This window comes from Pelobates fuscus, chromosome 5 (assembly GCF_036172605.1).
Source record: "Pelobates fuscus isolate aPelFus1 chromosome 5, aPelFus1.pri, whole genome shotgun sequence".
NCBI classification, from domain to species: domain Eukaryota; kingdom Metazoa; phylum Chordata; class Amphibia; order Anura; family Pelobatidae; genus Pelobates; species Pelobates fuscus.
This window is the reverse complement of record NC_086321.1, coordinates 223,485,124-223,504,069: the sequence shown is the minus strand read 5'-3', so window position 1 is coordinate 223,504,069 and position 18,946 is coordinate 223,485,124. Positions and strand designations below refer to the sequence as shown.

Below are 18,946 nucleotides of genomic sequence, written 5' to 3'. Positions count from 1 at the left end.
TGAACTCCATGCCCATGGTGGTTAAGGCAGTGCTGGAAAATAATGGTGGCCACACAGAATATTGACACTTTGGGTCCAATTTGGACATTTCCACTTAGGGGTATACTCACTTTTGTTGCCAATGGTTTAGACATTAATGGCTGTGTGTTGAGTTATTCTGAGGGAACAGCAAATTTACACTGTTATACAGGCTGTACACTTACTACTTCACATTGTAGCAGAGTGTCATTTCTTCAGTCAAATGAAAAGATATAATAAAATATTTACAAAAATGTGAGGGGTGTACTCACTTTTGTGAGATACTGTATGTGTGTGTGTGTATATATATATATATGCACACATACCTACAAGGCTCTTAACATCTTTACAACCACCCCCCATTACCTCTCTTAGGAAAGCTTGCCCGAGCAGGGTCTTCATTAAACTTACGTTAACATTTGTAATATGTCTCATCTGCTCTTACATCCCCATAAAACTGTAAATAATATGTTGGTGCTGTATAAATAATATGTATACACACATACACATGTTATTGATTTGGATGTGTTTTGTTTCTACGAGGATGCACTTTCTATTTGTTGTTCTTCATTAAACGACAATCTGTTTTGTGGCTAGACAATTCAAACTATAGCTCATTTTTAGCAAGCAGTTTCAAGGTTTGTACTCTGACATCGTCATAATCATGTATTTTGCTCCCTCCATAATAAAGGCTCCAGGCAGAATAAATAATAAAAATAAAAAATGACTAGAGCGATAAGAATAGTAAATTTACAGGAGAGCTTAGCTTAGGTTGAAAAAATAACAGGATTCTAAGCAAAAATCGATGTATTTTTTAAATTTTTATGAAAAAAATCCACAAACACATTCCAGAGCAAGAAAATACAGTGAAGGCAAAAATAAATAGAATGAAAGAGAGTGAGAGAGAAAATGACAGATGTGAAAATAAAGACAACTAGTAACAGGATATATTTTAAATGTGCACACCTCCCGGGGCTGTCTTTGGTTCTAAGAAGCTAGCTCATTTGTAGCTGCCTAGCTGGAAACTACTTGGTACACATGCTCGGCAGAAATGAATCTGCCCTGGGATTCGATTAATAGATCCAATACAGCAGTATATGGAGTCAGGCTCAGCCCCTGCTGTGTTTACTGAGAGGCTGGCTAGGAAGAATTGGAAAAACCACGACCACATCTTTGTTAGTTCTATTTTGTTATTTTTCTCTAAGAGTTGAAAGAAATATCTAGCCGGCACAGAATTACATGATGACTTGTGACATTTTTATTAGTCATCTTTGAGTAAAACTTGTGGCTGACATTACAATTCAAAAGGAAATCCATCATCCTCAGTTTGTATTAAGAATGTTTGCATGTAAACACATCCCTAAGTAGTGTACAGTAATTGCATGTTTCATTCAGACCCATATTTGCATAACATTCTGTTATAGATGACTCCATTGTGCTAGTTACACTACACAGCAAGGAAGAGGAGATTTCTACTGGAGGCCACCTATTGCCTTGGAAAGGACCTTTCTCTAATACAAGGGTCTAAGAAAGTGGATTATCTGTGGCCAAGTGCTAAATCGGCACATTATGAATATACTTACCTTACCATGACCGAAAACAACATGAGATGAATGATTAGCATTAATAATTACTCTGCCGTATTAAAATAGACACACTGGGCTGAGTGAGTAACAGACATAATTAACAATGTTGGAGATGTTCAAATATAAATACGGGGTGAGATATGGGTCAATGACACCTGCGTGCATGGCTATTCAGTGTCGCATATTGATATAGTTAAATTGCTCTTCGTTTTCAACAACTCGTTCTCCTCTCTTTATAAATCTGCACCTTTGACAAAAAAAGGACAGAAGCACAGTCCTCAAAAATGAAGGCAAATGTGGTAATTAATAATGATGAAAAACCATAGCATTTCACATGTTGGTAGGACACCTTTCCCATTCCCCACATCGTCAACCTGCCTAGAGGTACAGATTTCTTACAAATAGGTGCACATACACAAATGATATATACATGCACACAAGTATATTATGTGCATAATTCCCTGTTTAAAATGTTATGTATGTGAGCTTTTGCATAATGCATGCAGGAAAAAGTTAGTGAACAATCTCATGCTCCACATTCCAGTTGGTGCAAAAAACAAACAAACAACTTAGCACACAAATAGAATTAATTTTCCCTTCATCAATCAAAAGTTTAACTGTCTCTTTGAAATCTACCCTCAACGACGAGGAAATTACTAATAGGCAGTATGAAATTAAATTAATTTGCACCTGGATGCCTGGGATTAGTACCAGAACAGAACCATCTTTCCCCCAACCCTTTCCCTGTGGGTCCACACTATTGCATATCCTGGTTCCTCATAGCCAGATGTACCTTACTGTTGTGCATTTTATTGCTATATTGTGTTCTTTACCATGCACCGGTCATAGATGTTCTAACTGTGCATCAACTGACTTTGCATTGCACTTTGCTATAATTACTATAAGTATTGTTAACTTGTTGAAACACTTCAATAAATACTAAACAGTTAAAATAAAAAAAGAAATTAGTTTACATTAGGTTTGCAATATAAAATTAAATGTAAAAATCCAAACTGCTCTATCTGATTGCCTCTACTTTGTCTCCATTGCTAATCATTGTTCTGTCCTTTGCACGTCAGTCCGCAGAGATAGGGGAGCAGTAACAATGGTTAAGATTAATCAGAGTGTTTTGCTCTAAAAAATTGGTGCAATAATGTAAAAGGGGAGGTGTTACCAATGGAATGTTATCTGTTGGTTCCTGGACAGTGACTGCACCAGTAGACCAGTTTATACAGACCACTTTGATAAATTTTCCCCATCATTTATTTTTTGCCATCTCCAATGCAATGTTTGCCTTTTGGTGTTGTTACTGAACTGGATTGTAACGTCTACTAATAAATCTTTAATATACATTACAAAGAAAAGAGAGCATCACATAAATGCTCAATGTTTTATGAAATGGTGTAGTTCCCAGAGAACTGACAGTTTCCCTTTAAGTGTGAAGGCCCATCTGAGTTGAAGAAGAAAAAAAATGCACAAGACAAAAAAATATATATACACAAGTACACCTAACCAACTCAATGGTAGGAATATGCAGAGGTAATTAACTGCGTATAAGATGGATACAGCTTCCCAAGAGGTTTCCCCCATTTGGAACGCAAACTAAGATGACACAGACGGATGGACAACGGCTAAGTTTTTTGCCGCGAATTTGCAGAGTGAAAGCCATCTGGAGGCAATATACCCTGATGGGAGAAGTGGTTCCAGGAGAGAATTCTCCAATCAACACACGGACTGGTTGTATTTAAGGGACTCTGTTGGGGGTGGGATTATGCATGCTTTGTATTTTATGTGATTGTTTAAACTGCAGAATTTTCTCTGATGAAGTCCAAGTTGTATGGACGAAACGCGTTAGATTGCAGTTATTTTTAAATTTTATCGATTGATTCTTCAAGGCTATTTACTGCCTTTTGAATAAAGAATTTTTTTACATTTCAATTGGCATTCTTCCATTCCTGTGAAAGACAGAGCAACCTACCTGTGGAAGGCAAATACCATTTCAGCCCATCGTGGGCTTAAAGGCGCATTACCCTACACCATTTTGTGAGTGCAATCTTTGTGGGTTCAATCCAATTATTGTTAATGTACTTCACTATGTGCTATGTATTCTTTTTTTTCTAGTTATTCAGCTGTATCCCATTTTTGTTCATACACCCATCTGAGTTGAGTCTGCTTTTTGAAACAGGCTCAAATTATCACATCTTGGGCTTACAAGGGTAAAACGTGCATCTACCAAATAGTGCCCCTAACTGAAGTAAATATTTATCAGACTGCCTATTTCCCCCCCACAAACTATACTTGAATATTTTCAGTTGAACATATGTGTAAGAAAGCCCTTAACCCAGCAAATCATAAGGTTTTTGTAGCTATGTACCCTTTGAAAATGAATCGCTATTTCATGCAAGTTATACAATACAAAACCCAGAATATATAAAATATTACAATGTATAGCACATACCTAAACATATACAGTGACACAAAAACAATACACCTAACTATTAATGCTGGTTTTATCATAAAAACCACATTATGAGGAATATAATTAAAAAAAATGCATTTTAACTGCTATTCTATTAAAACAAAAGAATTTTTCATGTGCACCGTAAATTAATGTTAGATAGAAAAATTTCACAATTTAGTACACGTATATGCTATACAACACTATGCATACTTACATCTCCCCCTAAGGGACTTTGGTCGTCACAGTCCTTGGTTGGACTGATATCCTGCCTCATCACCCATATAGGCTCTTTTGGCTCATCAGGAGTATAAGGGGAACGAATCGTCCTGGTCTTTACTTCTTCTATTGCCTCTTTAATGTCCTTGATGGCCAGAGAGATTGCATCCCTCTTCTCCTTGCTGTATCTTTGTATCTCACCTGTATTAGCCACAGTCTTAGAGCCAGATGACAGATTACCATTACTCACATTGCTCCCACCAACTTTGGAAGTTTCAGTAAGATCTAGGTTTTGTTCTGCTTCTGGCATGTCCTCAGCAGCTTTGTCTAAGCTCTGAGAACTCATGCTCTGTTTGACCTCTGCCACAATCTGATCAATGTCTTCCTCTTGTTCATAGCTGTCCATCCTTGGGTAAGGTGCAAACTCTGCCTCTTTCTCTGGGCTATCAGATTCCCCATCAGATCGCTCATCATAGTGGTGTAAGCGAGCACCAAGTGCTGCTTTGCGATAATTGTCAGCTTCTTCTCTTTCCCGCTCATAAAGTCGAAGGCCCTCCCTAATGTCCAACTCAGGCGTGTCACTTATTTCCTCATATACATGCTCTTGTAATCCATAATCTGCATAGGGTTCTGCATATTGCTCATCCTCCCCTCTGTGGAAGAGTCGATGGGTATATACATAACCAGAATACGCCGCACTTAGTGCCTCCTCCTGATCCAGACCATGGAAGTGCAAGTGATTAGGCAGAGTTCGGTTATGCAGAGCCTCACCGTGTTCTGCTTCTGCATTTTCAGTGTACTCTTCAGACTCAGGCCTATATTGAATGGCATACGCACTCTCGTCCTCGTTATCCTGACCTCGATCTGCATCATATGCATCTACCTGTGCAGCTATTACATCCCCTTCAGCTGTATCTGTGTGGTTGTGAAATCCACTTTCGGTGCTAGCTGATCTGGCAAGTGTGCCCTCTTCTTCTTGCCCAGAGTGTCCTTCCTGCTCCTCGGCCAGATGCCGTGAGTTAGGAGATGCATACTGATGTTCTCCCTCCGCTGGATGCTCAAGGTCAGCTTCCACTGACTCATTGATGTCTGCGTTTCCAGGCTCATCACTCATCTCCACCTCCTGAGATCCCGCTAAGTGGTTCATGGCAGGTTAGATTGAGTTAGATACTTATTGTATCAACATCTTGGCTCAGAGCTGGAAAACAAAACAAGGTAGTGTTAGATGGTAACAACAAAAGAAAAATACAAATACTATGCACTGAAAAAAAAAAAAATGATTTAATTGAATGCATATTTGTGTAAACTACCCTGCTATATTCTGTTAGCTATAGTGTACATATGCTATTAAATGAATAATGGAAGCATCTAAAATATAGATTTTGGTGTAGGGGGTTCTCCTGTCCAGGTCTCCTTTATCCTAGTTCCTTATAACTGCGATGAATTGAGATGAATTGTATTTGCTCACGCTCTTATTGAAATGCATCACTGGAGGAAGTTTATATTTTCTCTAACATAAAATAAACATTCATTAACTATTCCCCACCTCCTCGGTCAGGTTCCTTCATTGTTTTTAATGAAGGAGATGGAACCCCAGCCATTTAGAACTCCATTGGTAAAACCATAGATGGAGTTATAAGTAAGCAAATAGGTAGGAATTGCTGCTACTACATGCTTGGGCAGCTGTTTTAATACATATATTCAGATTAATAAAAATTCTAATGGTTTACTATATATGCCATTATCTATTGCAGGGGTTATAGGAAATGCTCAGCATGTCCACAGAAAAATATTGGATGGCAGTATATCCCCTCACTATTTAACAAAGAGCATTTAGAGATTTTTCATTTAACGATTTTATCACAAAACTTAGACACTATATATATATATATATATATATATATATATATATATATATTTTAACATCCTCCCCATATTAATATTCTGCTACTGTTCTCAGGTACTGTGATACTCCACTTTTCCCCTAATAATACCCTTAATCAAAACGGTAATCCAACTCCTGTCCCTACCCATAAACCAACCAGCATAGACATTCATGTGGTTGTTAGGTGGTTAAAAAGTTACATATTCAAATATACGACACAACATGGTCAACAATTATATTCAAATGAAGTGGCAGCTTTGTTAGACAGTCATCTATAGTTTTTGCATGATAATGTTCTTTGATCACAATGAAGATAAGCAAAAAAAAAGTGTCTAATCACCAAAATTATTTCATCTTAGTTAAGTGAATTACCGGGTACAGATTCTTACCCTGCAGCCTTGCAAATAAAAACATTGACAGACAGACACAAGAATCTATTGAATCAGGTGTCAGTACGCAAACTATGCTGATTTCAGACATCGTATGAGTCCACTGGGTTGTACACTGGATTGGCAGATCACAATCTGTGTTATTAATGCTTCTCCATGAGAAGCATCTGATTGTACAAAAGTCATCAGGATTGATGACTTCATGAAGATTAGGCTGCAGTTAGAAATCTGTCTTTGTGGAGAAAAAATATATATTTTAGAGTGTTGCTTTAAGTAAACGTGAATTATATTTATTTCACAAACATGCCACAATACATACCTATAAACAAGTGCTATGATGCAGCACTAAACATGTTAGGTGGAATCAGTGTATTCCACTTTAGCCTATGACGCTGTTAAGGAAACATTCTACGGAGCTGTGGTCCCAATGGTAAATTATTTTAATATTTCCAATAAATGTTAAGTTTTAACTTTTCATATTGTTGGAGTGTCGGCACATACTACTTTGATGCGTATGAGATAATACACACCTGGATTGTTTTGCTGTTTGAATGTAACCACAATAATTGACACATCTGGAATAATGTGGATCTGTAACCGTGCTATACTTCATCTGTTTGGAGTCTATTTAACTGCAATATCTCACTCTCTTCCATGCTATGTACCCCTCCATCATTGCTCAAGTCCGCTCCTGTTCTCGAATTCCTCTCTTCCTATTTGCTTTGGTCCAGAGTTTTCTTCATTGCCATGCTCATTTTTACATGTACACCAATCTCTTTCTATTTATTTCTCTCTCTATTATTTTTCCCTCCATTCCTTCTCTCATCACAACTCTTCAAGGACATTCACTGCTGTACAGGCGCAGGAGAGGTAGCAAACGCCCTAGACATATTTCTCAAATTCTAGGGCAGTTTGTTTTGCGTTCATATTTCATCAGGTTCGATTACAGCATCATACTGTACATATTGCACACAATATTAAATTGATTTACAAAATACAATGGTATCTTAGAAATACAGAAATGCCTTTAGATTGTAAGCTCATTTGGACAGGCCCCTTTTCACCTACTGTTCCCGTATATCATACATGTTTTGTTAGAATGAAATTTTGACTGGTTTTCTATTGTACAGCGCTGTGGAATATGTTGGCGCTATATAAATAATTGTAATGAAAGAAATTTATACATAACATCATAATCATATGACAAAAATCATATCACAAGATTATCCTTAAATATTTTTTTTTCTGTACTAATAGAAGACTCTTTACATTTTCTAGATCTAGTTCCCCAGATACAAGACCAGTCATCCGATTCCCAATTAATAAAGAGTATTCCAGAAAGACAGTTTCTGAGCAGAAACTGTTCCAATGAAAAGCTATTTTAGAAGTGTAAAGATTTCAAGTTTAAGGATATCTATCTACAATGGATGATAGATAGAGACTTTAAAAAGGCTTTAGAAAAGTCTATAATGGATTTGCTACATAAATTTTAAAATTGTAGAGATAAAATCGAGACGGGAAAATAATCCAAATAATTTGTGTAAAGATGAGGTTAAAGATCTTATATGTGAGGTTCTGCTTCACCGCACCGAATGCTTATGCTATGCAACAGTTGCAGTCTGAGCAAGCTTCAACTGTGAACACAGCGCACTGATGTGTGCTAGAACTAGGCAAGCGAGGTGACACATGAAATGGTCGCGTTCAGGGAAGGAAAATGACAAACTCACTGCAGTAAAAAAATAAATAAAAAAAAATAGGTGGATTTTTAATGTGTATCCATAAAAAGAAAATCTAATTTGTTATTGTAAAAAAAAAAAGTTCAAACACACATTTCACTTTAATCAGAGATCATTAAGAAGGCACTGCAGTAATTGCAATAGTGTCAACGTGGTTCATTGTTTAACATGCAGTTTCTCTACTACCAGGGCCGGATTAACATAGGGACTGATGGAGCTGCAGCTCCAGGCCCATTGCTACACACTTCTATTCACAGGTGAATGTAGGGCAACAAAATTGTGTGGACTGGCTGACAATGAAATTAGTTAATGTAAAGCTGACTTTGCACATTATGCAAATGCTCTTGCTGCTTCAGTCTCTCTAACACTGTGGCATGTTCCCTTTCTTCTACACTCACTACATACACCTTTTCTCTGCCCCATACTGTATACCAGGAGCTTCTGCCTGCTAGTAAGAAGGTAAGGAGAGGAGGGGAAAAGTAAGTGCTAGGGGACAGTTCTTAGAAAGTGTAGAGCGAGTGCATCATTAGACGCATTTATTCCAAGCTCAGGGTGCTGTCTGCCTAATATGCTCTTAGTTGGCCAGCCTGCATGATTGGCAGGCAGCATGATTTGCATTCTCTCCAGGCTGACCGTCTAATTCCTCGGGCAGATTTTTGGGGGCATGTTTGTCGCCAGTGGCCCACCATTTTACCCCGCCCGCCGAAATCCTGCTTCACTGGACACTGCTGTTAGGGGGTATGGATTTACTTTAAAAAAGATGAAAGCGAGAGATTAGCATAGGGTATGTATTTTCTAATAGCTATATTCTGGAGTTTCCCTCCAGCACCACCACCAGATACAAGACTCTTGGAAAGTATGGTTGTTTTAGTGTTTTCTGTTGATACGATTCTATAATTAGGCCCATCATAATTGTCAGCACCAGGCCCAATGGGCTCTTAATCTGGCCCTGTACACTACAATATGTAGGAAGAACAATGCACAAACTCAAATTTGGTAAGAGAGAAAGTAAATGACAACGTAAAAAAAAAAGTAAACAAGTTTTTAATAAAATGAAGCTGAAAGACATATTCTTAAAGTGGCACTGTCACTGTCTGGGGACTTTACAGAATCTGAAATTCCAACACAGTCAATATGAGTATTTCGTAAAGATTTTATCTTTATGAAAAACTCATTTTCCAGGTTGGATGACAGTTCCGCTTTAACAGACCTAGCACTCAGTAGTCTAAGAGTTAAAGGACTGCTGACAATGAAGGGCCACCAGGAGTAGTGTGGTAGCCCCCCATTGTAAGGAGTTAAACCGTTTACTACTGCTGATCAGTGAGAGGTGGAACGTCCTGCTCAGGAGGTTATAGTTAGTTATATTGCTTAGTGAAGAGAACTTCCAGCTCTCACTGAGCAGTAACGGTGGTGAGTAGTGGTCAATGCACTTTGGACTTTAGACTGGACCAAGGGTTCACTTTCCAATGACCATAAACATACAGCCTAAGAAGGTAACGCAAGAGTGGCTCAGGGACAACTCTGTGAATGTCCTAATCTGGCACAGGAAGAGGCCAGACTTTTTTCCAATCTAACATTTCTGAAGAGACATCAAACTAGCTGCCTAATGACAGTTCCCCATCTAACCTGACAGACCTTGAGAGGATCAGCAGAGATCAATGCAGGTATTCCTGGTGTTCAAAGCTTGTTGCATCATACCCAAATGACGTGAGTATGTAATTGCTGCCAAAGGTGCTTCAACTAAACACTGACAGTGGGTCTGAATATTTATGCCAATGTGATATTTCAGGTTTTTCAGTTTCATATATTTGCAATGGAGTAAAAAAATTATTGTCTCTGTTTTGTGGTTACATAGCAGGTCAGTAGATTCATGTGAAAAAAAATAACAATTTAAACAATTATAGCATGAGGTTGCCACCTTAAAAAAAAAGAAAAAAAAGTGAAAAAAATGAAGAAGTCTGAATACTTTCCAAACGTAACCTCAACGTATAATTATATTATTAAGTATTTTAAATTTGAATACATTTTCCCCCATCAATCTTCTCTGTTTTTGGCAATCACTAATCAAAATGAGCATGTTTGCCCATTGCAAATTGTGTTTCTTTGTGATTCAACTACATTTTGGTTTGGAGTTTGGGAATTTGGTCGATCACCCAAATTTGGATATATATCTGAGTCTGTCAATTTACACACACACAAAAACAAAAATTACAATTAACTATATCCTTATTTAAAATTTTGTTAGGAAAAAAAAAATAATCCTAGCTCTAGTAATTCTTTGGTATACAAGATATTTAACTATTTGATTTAACCATAAATGTCATATATTTTTACATTTTAATAGAGGGTATATGTTTTTCTTAATATCTTTTATAAATTAAGTAGCTGAAGGACATACGCAGTAATAAAACTATAAAGCGTGGATGAAATGAGCCTTCAGTATGTGTCACAATTTTCACTTACAGCTATGTTGTTTTACAAGTTTTAATCTGATGCCGTGTGCATGGGCGTTGGAATTTAATGAGCAATATTAAAGATGTTGTTGCCATCAATAAGACGCGCTCAATGGCTTTTTGAAATGTCGCAGTTACAGGACTTGGGATTTATGTTTTTAAAGCTGCTTAGTCACATAAATTGTCTTCTTACGTAAAATTATATTCATAACAGATATTATATTTACCAAAGTTTTAATGAGATTCTAACTGTGATTGGCATATTATTGAACAGTATAAGCATTACAACAATGCTATATGATTGCAAAGTTGATGGTGCAGTGACTGCCATGCACTAACTTTCAGTTCAGAAAATCACTGCAGCTGTACATTAGCTACCCAGAGAACCCAGCCATAACTCTCAGTTACAGTCTGCCTATATAAACTTTCAAAATAAATGTAATGTCCCAGGTTTAGAGGAACACCATAGCCATTACAGTCCACCCAACTTGCCTGGGTCTCGACACGTATCCACTGCAGTCTTCCGTGGAGTTTTATTATTAATTATCCTTGTAAAAGGAACAAGGTGTCTGGTCCCTGACTTTGGAACTAGACCAGAACAGTTTAAACGGACACTGTAGGCACCCAGACCACTTCAGCTCACTGAAGTGGTCTGGGTGCTTTGAACCTTTTGCACTTACTGCTGCAATGTTAAACACTGCAGTTCCAGAGAAACTGCAATGTTTACATTGCAGCTCTAAGTCTGCCCTCTAGAGGGCTTCCTGTATTGAAACGGACCTTTGGTCCGGTATCTGACACTGGACCTCTAGCGATTTTTAGTGGCTTGTGCAGTGACTCTCCGGGCGGCTCGCTCCGCGTTAGGAGGTTCATTCTTGATGCATGCCGATGGCTCGTCGCTGTCCAAGTTTCAGTTTCTCAGGGTCTCTCGGTTGGTCTTGGGACGGTTGGGCTTGGGGCTGGGACAGTTCGGGACACATTCGTTCAGGATTGGGGCTGCTTGGTTGGGTTTGGGGGATGACCTGGTCAAGAAGATCGGGAGGTGGGAATCCATAAGATTCAGATCATATGTTAGGCCCAACCTGTTAGTCTAAGTTTGGTTGCAATGGTTTTTGTTGTTCTGTGTTGGGAACATGTTTTTCTTCCGCAGGTAGGATTACGTCGGTGATGGGACACTCGTATGTGTACTGGGCACAACGGAGAGCTGCAGTTCGTCGTCATGGCATACAGCTGGGCTTCCCGTGCTCGTTGGAACAGATTAAGTGGTTTGGCTTTAGGAGTTTTAGTTGGAAAAAGGTGTGCTTGGAGCTGTTTAGAAGGATTAGAGAGGGTAGAGTGCCGGATATTATTCTATTTAGGCTTAGGCTTGATTTCACAGAGGGCTTTGATCTTGGGATGAAGAAGGATTTTAAAAGGTTGAGGCAGGTGGTCCCTGGCGTGGCTGTTGTATGGTCAGGGACCACTAGGCGGTGGCAAATAGGGGGGGGGGGGAGGTAAATAAAGTCATGGCGACTTACGTTAGGCGTTTGGGTGGAGTGGTTGTTAGGCATCGTTAGTTGGAAGCTCAGTTGGCAGGTTATTACAGGCCAGATGAGGTGTATCTGTTAGACATGGGGTTGGATTTTTTGTTATTAGAGTTTCAGGAAGGTTGTCTGCGAGCGTTGTTTTTGGTATAGGGCGCTCAGGTAGCCTAGGGTGTCTAGCTCTGAGCTATGGCGGGAGATGGATAGAGAAGTTAGGGTGTAGGTTTGTCCTGAGGGAAAATAGTTTGGTTCGCTAACAACAGTTTGGTTGGGAAGAGTATTGGTAGGTTCGAGCTTGTAGGTAGCTCCGAACCTGGTGTGTGTGTAGGGTGTATCTCGGCATGCCCCTACATGGAAGAAAGCTGGTAATCATGCCCTCGGTGACAAATGGTTATGTCATGCCCTCGGTGGCAACAGTTATGTTTACATGTTAATGATGTTATAATGTGGTTTTACTTATTGTGTTGTGGGTCATTGTCTGGCGTAGTTTTGGTAAAGGAGTTGGGGGGGATATGTTATGTTAATGTGACAATGACCTTAAATTATTATAAATGATTTATATATTAATAAAGCTGTGATACTTTCCCAAATAAAGGTGTCTGAGTATTTGTGGGGAGGATTATCACGCATATGCCGGAAAGGCGGCTATGCATATGTCATGTCTGTGCTGAGGTAGACAAATGGCTTATGGAGGAAGAGTGTATAATAGGGGGCATCAACAGAAAGGGGAACGCTGTACAGGAGAGGAGCTCCCTCAAGGTAAGGACGCCACTTAATAGGGTATATCCTCACCTACATATGGTGTACACGACAAGCATTCCAGTCACCAGAGAGACACACTCCGGAGGTTGAGCGAGTTGTCTTTGTTGTCCACCTTGATTTGTGCTCCACAGCGTTCACCCTTAAAGTAACAGGTCCAGCTGGTGTTTATTATAGTGTAATTGGTCATTAACCTGTTGAATACGCATTCCCAGATGTTTGTACTGAGATGTTTTGAATAGTTTAACCTTTTCAGAGCTGGACGGTAATTTCCCTCACAAGGTGTTCACAGTTTCTGGACAAGAAGCTAGCCTGTGAGCCTCTCTGCAAGCTTCGACTACCATCAAATGCTTTATTTCCTCCTGCCCCTCAAAAAAAAAAACCTAGATATTTACATGAAGCTATAAGTGAATAATAGTGGTTATGGTGCCTGACAAGAAGGAACACTTTGATGATATATATTTCTGTACCATTTTGAGTTTCTTTCCTCTATCCATTAAAATTAAAATACAAAACAAAAAAACAACAAAAAGGCAAAAATGTATATTGCCATAATGAAAATTTGCACAACTAGGGATCAAATTGGAATACAGATGTGGACAGATGGCTAATATTAACATACCAATTAGAGCTGATGAAATATTTTGCCTAGTCAATGCAAAACAGCATTCTAAACGGCCTATGCACAAAACATCAGGATTTAGCTAACATTTTTCTTTTTTGTAAAATCAAAGCATTCATAATAAAATCATTTTAACAGATCAAAAGAGTGTTTTGTGCACCAAGAAAATGTTACCATTTCCTATTAAGTCACTGGAAGAAGACAGGATAACAAACCCTTTTTAGCCTGTGTTATTTTATTTAGTGAAGTAACGCTCCATTGGCAGATAGGCATAAATATTTGTGTTTTTATTACTTTATTTAATATCTGTATTACTCCCTAGAGAGCCTGGAATAAAGGCGCATGACCCACTGACACACACAAGAATAAGCATACTCAGCACATGTTATTTACTGAGCTTTCCAAAACACACTACATCTTCAGCCATGCTTTGCTATTTAACCCCTTAAGACCGCAGCCAAATGTACAAGTTGTGATCCAAAAAAACGTAAACAAAACCTGGCATTTGCGCTATATGTCTGTCCAACCATAATTCACCTCTTTCATATTAAATGCACCCCCCATTATTATATATCATTTTATTCAGGGAAAACGGGGCTTTCGTTTAACATCAAATATTTAGGTATGGAACATAATTTAATATGAAAAAAATATTAAAAAAATGGGAGAAAATAAGAATTTTTTAATTTTTTTTAGTTCTACGTGACATTCTAACTGTGATGTCATAATACTGTTTGCTTTTACTGCAATACAATACACATATTTGTATTCAGCGATGTCTCGCGTGTAAAACAGTACCCCCTATGTACAGGTTTTATGGTGTTTTGGGAAGTTACAGGGTCAAATATAGCGTGTTACATATTTCAGTTTTTTTACATTGAAATTCGCCAGATTGGTTACTTTGCCTTTGAGACCATATGGTAGCCCAGAAATAAGAATAACCCCCATGATGGCATACCATTTGCAAAAGTAGACAACCTAAGGTATTGCAAATTGAGTATGTCCAGTCTTTTTTAGTAGCCACTTGGTCACAAACACTGGCCAAAGTTAGTGTTAATATTTGAAAATGCAAAAAACTAATTTGAACGCAAATTTTGGCCAGTGTTTGTGACTAAGTGGCTACTAAAAAAACTGAACATACCCTATTTGCAATACCCTGGGTTGTCTACTATTGCAAATGGTATGCCATCATGGGGATAATTTTCATTCCTGGGCTACCATACGGTCTCAAAGGCAACCTGGCGAATTTTAATGTGAAAAAACTGAAACGCAAACCTTATATTTGACTCTGTAACTTTTGAAAACACCATAAAACCTGTACATGAGGGGTACTGTTATACTCAGGAGACTTCGCTGAACACAAATATTAGTGTTTCAAAACAGTAAAACGTATCACAACAATTATATCGTCAGTGTAAGTGCCATTTGTGTGTGAAAAATGCAAAAAATGTCACTGTCACTGACGATATCGTCGTTGTAATATATTTTACTGTTTTGAAACACTAATATTTGTGTTCAGCGAAGTCTTCCGAGTAAAACAGTACCCCCCATGTACAGGTTTCATGGTGTCTTGGAAAGTTACAGAGTTAAATATAGTGCTAGACAATGTAATTCCCTGAACTTTTGGCCTGGGTTGGCAGGCAGGTCCTGCAAATTGTAATTAATAAAATGACCTAATTATGTAAAATTATTACATAAATATATGCGTAGAATTATTATATATATATGTGTGTATATATATGTGTGCATATATATGTATATAATTTTTTTTAATTATTTTTATTTATATATAGGTATATACATAGTGATATATACGTATATACTTATGTATATAGATATATATATTATTTCGTTCTACATGTATTTTGATATCAATATATATATATTAATTTTAAAATACAGTTAGAACGAAATTACGCATGTTTATATATTTTTTATTAATTATTTTTTAATTATTTTTTTATTTATTTTTTTAACGTATTTATATATTTATTTATTTTTTATTATATATAAATATATATATATAATTAAAATTATATATATATATTTAATCAATATCATTGTACGTGTATTTTGATATTAATATATATATATAATTATGTATATATTAATACTAAAATACACGTAGACAGTTTATGCATATTTATGTGTATGTGTGTATATGTGTGTATATATATACTTAGATCATATATATAATAAATATATATATGATCTAAGTATATATAATTTATTTTTACACTGTTTTAACATTTTTTATTTTTTTTTCAGACAGCAGGGGGAGTACCTGTCATTACAGGCACTCCCCCTGCTGGCAATGCCTTGGACGGCTATGCCGTCCATGTGATCGCGGGGTCCTCGCAAGGACCTCGCGATCACATGGCCCTGGGCGGCTGAAGAGGACGCAGGGGGACTCCCTGGGCTCCCAGGTAAGTCCCCCATACCGCGATCGCCGGCGTGGGATCGCCGGCGACCGGGTAAGTACATAAGATCGCAGGACGTACTATGCCGTCCTGCGGCTTTTAGAGCCACCAAAATAAGGACGGCATAGTACATCCTGCGGTCTTAAGGGGTTAAAGGAAAATATTTCAATGTATATTCAGAAAATAAACCAAGTAAGGCAAGCATTTTTACAATTTATGTGTAGAAAGGTGTCCTCTTTAAGTGTAGAAAGGTGTCCTCTTTATGTGTAGAAAGGTGTCCTCTTTATGTGTAGAAAGGTGTCCTCTTTATGTGTAGAAAGGTGTCCTCTTTTTAATTTTACAAAAAGTGCAGATTTCAATAGAATTTGACACTTTTTAACTTAACCCCTTAAGGACCAAACTTCTGGAATAAAAGGGAATCATGACATGTCACACATGTCATGTGTCCTTAAAGGGTTAAAGGAACAATCCAAGCACCATAACAAGTTCATCAGAATTAAGTCATTACGGTGACAGGAGGTCTCAAACGGTTTATCCCTCAAGTCTGTGCTCCAGCACCAATTCTCCCTGCTACTCTATCCTGAATTCGGCACTGGAACACAGTCTTTTGGATTAAACCCCTTAAGGTGAGCCAACGCCAGGGACCTCCTGGCATTATAACATTTCAATTAAATTGTTATGATGCCTAAACCATTCCTTTAATCCTGTTACAACCACCTACCTGGCTGTCAAGCAGATAACCGTTTCTACTACTTCCTGGTTGTTTAGCTCAGTGGACCTAAACACACAAGGCAGATAATTGCCCAGAGCACCTGTGTTGCAAAGACTTCTCATTGAGCTGCATTCAAAAGTGTGATTGGACAGCCACAGAAAGTCTGGGCTGGCGAAGGAGAGGGCTTTAAAGGACCACTCTAGGCACCCAGACCACTTCAGCTTAATGAGGTGGTCTGGGTGCCAGGTCCTTCTAGGGTTAACCCATTTTTTCATAAACATAGCAGTTTCAGAGAAACTGCTATGTTTATGAATGGGTTAAGCCTTCCCCCTATGTCCTCTAGTGGCTGTCTCATTGACAGCCGCTAGAGGCGCTTGCGTGCTTCTCACTGTGATTTTCACAGTGAGAGCACGCCAGCGTCCATAGGAAAGCATTATGAATGCTTTCCTATGTGACCGGCTGAATGCGCGCGCAGCTCTTGCCGCGCGTGCGCATTCAGCCGACGGGGAGGAGAAGAGGCGGATCGGAGGAGGAGAGCAGGAGGAGAGCTCTCCGCCCAGCGCTGGAAAAAGGTAAGATTTAACCCCTTTCCCCTTTCCAGAGCCGGGCGGGAGTGGGTCCCTGAGGGTGGGGGCACCCTCAGGGCACTCTAGTGCCAGGAAAACGAGTATGTTTTCCTGGCACTAGAGTGGTCCTTTAAGAGGCTTTAGAGAAAAGATCTTGAGCTTTTTGTAAAGCTGTTTTTATATATACCACAAATGAAAAAGATGCAGAATTAAACGCATACAAGTTTTTATTGGGGATATGTCACCTAAGCCATGGTCACCTAAGCCACGATTTCTATTTTGTAGTGGAGTGTCTCTTTAAGTCCAAAAAAGGCTGAAACAATCATCTTGGATTGTTGCATTTGCCATGCTAAGAGGACTTTCTGGCATTTCACTGGCCTCTGAATGTGAAAAATGAATTATAGAGGTAAGGCATGGTTTAATACCTTAAAATAAGATAGAACCCATAACAACTTGCAATCAGGCTGTTATGGTGATTGGAGTGTTTCTTTAACTTAGGAATTTTTTTTAATAATGTTGATGATCCCGAGACCATGAGCAAGAATGGATTTTCCACTCAAGATTCCACACCAACTTGTCTTTAAAGTGGCACTGTCACAATGCCTTTATGAAATACTCATTTTGACTGTGTTGGAATTTTACTGAAATTCCAACAAGGTCAAGAGATATACTAAGACAAATAAGGGACTAATTTGTCTCTGTATATTTTCTAAGCCTGACACTTCTAGACACTGGGCGTAGCTACCGCCGTTTAGAAGTGACAATTCCCCCAGCCATCACCAGTGACAGCTGCAGGGAATTGGCTTTATCTATGAAGGATCCCACTGAATCCTCCATAGACCTCAACGCTGTACTTCCACACATGCACAAGAATACAGTGATGTTGGCTCCCTGGAGAGGAGTGGCTGGAGGAAGATGGCCGTGCCTGCGAGGGACAGGGTCAGGTAAGGAAATCTTGCTTTTACTCACCTACAGACACCACACCCAGCCACCAGCTCACAAGTGGCAATTTTACAGTATGGCTTTGTTGCAAATTCTACAACTTCCCCAAATTGTGGCAGTGTCACTTTAAGGAGTTATTGTATGGCAATATACCAATATCAGAGGTTCACCTCAAGGAGCACAAACCAAACTTAAGTTGTGAGCAAGTTTATAAACTCAAGGACATTTATTTTTAATTAATTTGTTTACTAAATGTCCAGTGTAGCAAAGGGCTTCTGTTAGTATTACTTAAGAACTGGAAACCCCTGTGCATGCGTATGGCAGAGTGGGTTAAGATTATAATGCACTCACGAGATCAAGATGAATAGTGCGCCCAAAAGGTACCTACCCCGATGAACTTGGGCGGCTAAACGCCTCCACTCTCCACTGGAAATCTCGAGAGTGCATTATAATCTTAGCCCACTAGCATTTGTTTTACTGTATCACACTATGTGTACTTTTTTGTTCCTGTTTTAGATTATGTGCAGCCGTATCTCATTTCATATATATATATATATATATATATATACATATATTGCTTTTTCTTTGTGTATGGCAGAGTGGCCTGAGATTAGTTAATGTGTGCTACCTAAGGAGAGTTATACACCCCATTTGTTAAGGG

General features: G+C 38.5%; 1 protein-coding gene across 1 annotated transcript in view; it reads right to left on the bottom strand.

Annotated features, from left to right (window-relative positions):
- The window catches only part of APBA1 (amyloid beta precursor protein binding family A member 1), a 198,199-nt gene that overhangs the window by 74,294 nt on the left and 104,959 nt on the right, over positions 1-18,946 (bottom strand). Inside the window, exon 2 of the mRNA XM_063455056.1 lies at positions 4,280-5,479. Coding sequence (XP_063311126.1) covers positions 4,280-5,428 — 1,149 coding nt within the window. The 5' untranslated portion in view covers positions 5,429-5,479. The remainder of the gene's footprint in view (positions 1-4,279; positions 5,480-18,946) is intronic.